This window comes from Dendroctonus ponderosae, unplaced genomic scaffold (assembly GCF_020466585.1).
Source record: "Dendroctonus ponderosae isolate FM_Combo_2020 unplaced genomic scaffold, Dpon_F_20191213v2 Dpon_F_20191213_6, whole genome shotgun sequence".
NCBI lineage: Eukaryota > Metazoa > Arthropoda > Insecta > Coleoptera > Curculionidae > Dendroctonus > Dendroctonus ponderosae.
In genome coordinates this window covers 14,777,111-14,781,458 of record NW_026018814.1, presented here as the reverse complement: position 1 = coordinate 14,781,458, position 4,348 = coordinate 14,777,111, and the positions used below count along the sequence as shown (strand labels likewise).

General features: G+C 48.2%; 1 protein-coding gene across 1 annotated transcript; it reads right to left on the bottom strand.

Moving 5' to 3' along the window:
* Positions 1-364: 364 nt before the first annotated feature.
* Positions 365-1,456, bottom strand: LOC125504797. The gene has a single exon (XM_048667300.1). The coding sequence runs from the start codon at positions 1,454-1,456 to the stop codon at positions 365-367; it is 1,092 nt and encodes a 363-aa protein (XP_048523257.1).
* Positions 1,457-4,348: the final 2,892 nt, after the last annotated feature.

Sequence of the window (4,348 nt, the reverse complement as noted above, 5' to 3'; positions counted from 1 at the left end):
GGGATCCAGACGAGACGGCATCGCTTCCAGCAAGCTGGAAACGTGCGTTCGTCCAGACACCTGTTGTAAAGTCGCGCCAGTTTGTCGTCCGTTGCCTTCAGTATGTATCTCGCCGCCTCGTTGGGTATTTTGTCTGTTCCGGTCGCTTTGTGTTTTTGTAGTCCACTCACAATGTTGTGTATTTCTGTCATCGTTATTATTGGTTCGGTGTCCTGTTTGTATTCGTGTTTTGTCGCTCTTATTTCCCGCATATCCTCGTTGTCGTCCTCTGGTGCGTCCTTCGGGAAATATTTCCGCACAAGGTATTCCTGTTTGTCCTCCTCTGTCTCGGTATATGTCCCGTCGTCCTTTCGTATCGTTTTGTTTATGTCTGTATGTTTTTCCCCGCCAGGATGTTCCAGGCTTTGTGCCATGTGGCGTTCTTCAGTGTGTCCGTGATGTCTTGGTCGTAAGTCCGCTGTCTCCTTTCGTTGATGAGCTTCTTGTATTCCCGTCGGTGTTCACTGTATTGTCGTTTCCTTGCGTCTCTTTCGTCGTCGTCTGTTGTTGCTTGTAGTTCCCTTCGTTCCCTGTTGAGCTGTTTCCTCTGTCTGTCCAGTGTCTCGTTCCACCATCCTGTCTCGTCCCCTTCTCGTAACGTCTTTGTCCTAATGTGTCGGCGACATGCTTGACTGCAGATCTTGTCAAAGCTGTCCGCTATGTCGTCGACACTCCGGTCCCAGTCTAGTTGGTCGGTTTGTAGTTTTATTTGGTCCTCGTAGCGTGTCCAGTTTGTATTGATAAAGTCATAAGTGGTCCTTTTGCGTTTAGTTGTCGTGTGTTCAATGTCTATTTCGTATGTTATGTATTTGTGGGCCGAGAGCGTCTCGTCTGCGTTAACCGTCCAGTTTGTAGTGCGTAGGTTTTTTGTTAATGTCATGTCTACGTAGCTGCTTCCCATCGGTCCTTGGAATGTAGGTTGTTCGTGTTTTTTGTTTTCCAATATGTAGCCGTTGTCTATAGTCCAGTTGATCAGGTCCTCTCCGCGTTTGTCATTAACGTTGCCGCCCCATATGTCGCTGTGTGCATTGATGTCTCCGCACAGTAGGTGTTGTCTAATTTGTGTTGTGTGTTCGCGCTGTTTTCTGTCGTATTCCTCTAGTCTCTTGTTTTTGTTCCCCCCTGGTTCGTCGTATATGGATGTTAGGTACGTGATGCCCGCTTTGTTGTTTATTCGTATTGTCGTTGTGTTGTCGTTCGTAAGTTCCGTTATTATCGTGTAGTCTATGTTGTCCTTTATCCATATTTCGGTCTTTGAGTTCCGTCCGTTGTTGAGTTTTTTCATTTTGTTGGTCGGTCTGTACGTTGTGTATGGTTCTTGCAGCATGACGATGTCTATGTCGTGGTCGGTTTTGTATTTGTCTAATAGTGCTGTCGCCGCCTTCCCTCTGTCTACGTTGATTTGTAGTATTTTCATGTCTGCCTGTTAGTGTTGCTTCCGTAGTTAACGTTTGTCTGTTGGTACTGTCTAGCTTTTCTTTGGTAGACAGGGCATAGCCTGTCTCTCGCCGTGTGGTGTTTCATGTCTCTGGGCGTTCCCTGTGATGCGCAATTTGGGCAGTCCGGATTGCCTGACGTACATTGTCGACCCTCGTGGGGCCCCCCGCACACATGGCACCTTGCCCGCTCGGTGCAGTATTTATACGGGTGTCCGAACTTGTGGCACTTGAAGCACAGTGCCACATTCACCTCCTTCCTTATATATATTTCCGTCAGGTCTATGTATATCTTCCCTCTTTTAACCATGGTCCTGAATGCCTCGGGCGTTGCTTCCATGGTCACATTCTCCTTTGATTGGTTAATGCATGTTGCCCTCCTTACCACTTTCAGTTTGTCTTTAATGTTGTCTCCCAGCTCCTGTTGCAGTTCCTTGTTTTCCGTGATTATTGCGTCCATAAGTTCGTCGTCCGTATATCCCTTCATTACACCCGTGATTAGTAGTTTCGGGTTTGTCCTTTGTAAAGGTTTAATTTGTAGTTCGGGTCTTGTCTTGATTTTGTCGTCTATTAATTTCTGTTGTGTCCTGTCTTTGTAGTGGATTGCCAGCTGTCCCGCATTGGTTTTGGCGAAACCCCGGATTCCGCCCGTTTGCCTTGCCTCCTCTTGTGCTGTCTCTTTGATTGTTTTTATTATGTCCGCGTGTCTCTGTCCCTCTGGTACCTGAACTAGAGTCGTCAGCCTGTCCTTCCTCTCTGGTGTCTTCCATCCGTCCGTCGTGTCTCCTTGACTGTTTCCTTGTCCTATTGCGTCGGCGTAGGTTTTCTTTGTTCTGTCCTGTCGAGTCCTTCGTTTTTGCGCCCTCCACTCACCTTCGGTCTCCGTGTCCGTTTGTGTATCTGTCATAGGGACATTGTCCGTGCGTGGTCTATCGTCTGTCTGACCCGTTTTTGTCCGTGTGCCTTCCTTTGTCCTGTTTTTTTTCTCCGTGGTATTGCCTTTCATTGTGTCTGCCATTCCGTCCTTTTTTAATTCTCTAATCTCCCTTGTCAGCGCCTGCATCTCGCGCTTCTGCTCCTCAATCTGACGTGCTATTTGGGTGAATGATATTGTTGTTGGCCTGGATTCCCTCCTGGTGTCCTGTTAGATCTCACCCATTAGTTCCAGCACAATGTCCGTCATTTCATTCACCCTTGCAATAACTGTCTCCCTGTCGTCCCTATTGAATTGCACCTTCCCGGAGGTGTACCTGCTGACCGCTCTCAGGATGTCCTGTTTACAGGCTACCACCTGCCCCACCTTCTGTGCCCCTCCTGTTGTTGTCTTCCTCTGTCCTTGCTGCCCTATTTGGTTGTCCGAGCTGTCCATCCCGGACTCCCACCCTGCGACACTTGTCTGTCCTGGTCCTGCCTCATCCTCATTCAGGATCTCTCCTACCTTGGCTATCAGACTCGCCACCTTTTCCTGCTGCTGCGGACTTAGTTGTTTTGCGGGAGACCGCTTCTCTGCCTCCATCCGCCCCTTTTTATATATCCTCACTGGTGACCTTGGCACGGACTGACGTCTGGGGTACACGGGGCACAGTCTGTCTCTTGCCGTGTGGTGTCTCATGTCCCTGGGCGTTCCCTGTGACGCACAGTTGGGACAATCCGGACTGCCCGACGTACGCTGGCGACCCTCGTGGGGCCCCCCGCACACATGGCACCTTGCCCGCTCTGTGCAGTATTTATATGGGTGTCCAAATTTGTGGCACTTGAAGCCTCTCCCTTATGTATATCTCACTGAGATCTATGTAAATTTTCCCTTTTTTCACCAGGGTCCTGAAGGCCTCGGGTGTTGCTTCCATAGTCACGTTTTCTTTCGTCTCGTTTATACAAGTTGTCCTCCTCACCACTTTCAGTTTGTCCTTTATGTTGTCTCCCAGTTCTTGTCGTAGTTCCTTGTTTTCTGTGATCATTGCGTCCATCAGTTCGTCGTCTGTATACCCTTTCATGATACCCGTAATCAAGAGTTTCGGGTTTGTCCTTTGTAGCGGTTTGATCTGTATTTCCGGTCTTGTCCTTATTTTGTCGTCAATCAGTTTCTGTTGTGTCCCGTCCTTGAAATGAATTGCCAGCTGTCCCGCGTTGGTTTTGGCAAAGCCTCGGATTCCGCCCGTTTGCCTTGCCTCTTCTTGTGCTGTTTCCTTAATTGTATTTATTATGTCCGCGTGTCTTTGTCCTTATGGTACTTGTATGAGCGTCGTTAGTCTGTCCTTCCTCTCTGGTGTTTTCCATCCGTCTGTCGTGTCTCCTTGGCTGTTTCCTTGTCCTATTACATCCGCGTAAGTTTGTTTTGTTCTATCCTGTCTTATCCTTCTTTTTTGTGCTCTCCATTCACCTTCAGTCTCCGTGTCTGTTTGGGTTTCTGTATGAATATTGTCCATGCGTGGTTGATTATTTGTCTGTCCTGTTTTTGTCCGTGTGCCTTCCTTTGTCCTCATGTTTTTTTCTATGTTGGTGCTCTTCTGTATGTTTGCCGTTCCATCCCTTTTTAGTTCCCGTATCTCCTTGGTTAMAGCMTGCATTTCCCGCTTTTGTTCGTSTATTTGTCGTTCGATCTGGGTGAATGAAATTTTAGGCCTATTCTCCCTCCTGGTATCCTCATAGATCTCACCCAGTAGTCCGAGCACGATGTCGGTCATTTCATTCACCCTTGCCATCACTGTCTCCCTGTCCTCCCTGTTAAATTGCACCTTTCCCGAAGTGTATCTGCTAACCGCCCGTAGTATGTCTTGCTTGCAGGCTATCACCTGCCCTACCTTTTGTGCCCCTCCTATTGTTGTCTTTCTTTGTCCTTGTGTCCCTGATTGATAATCCGAGCTCTCGATCCC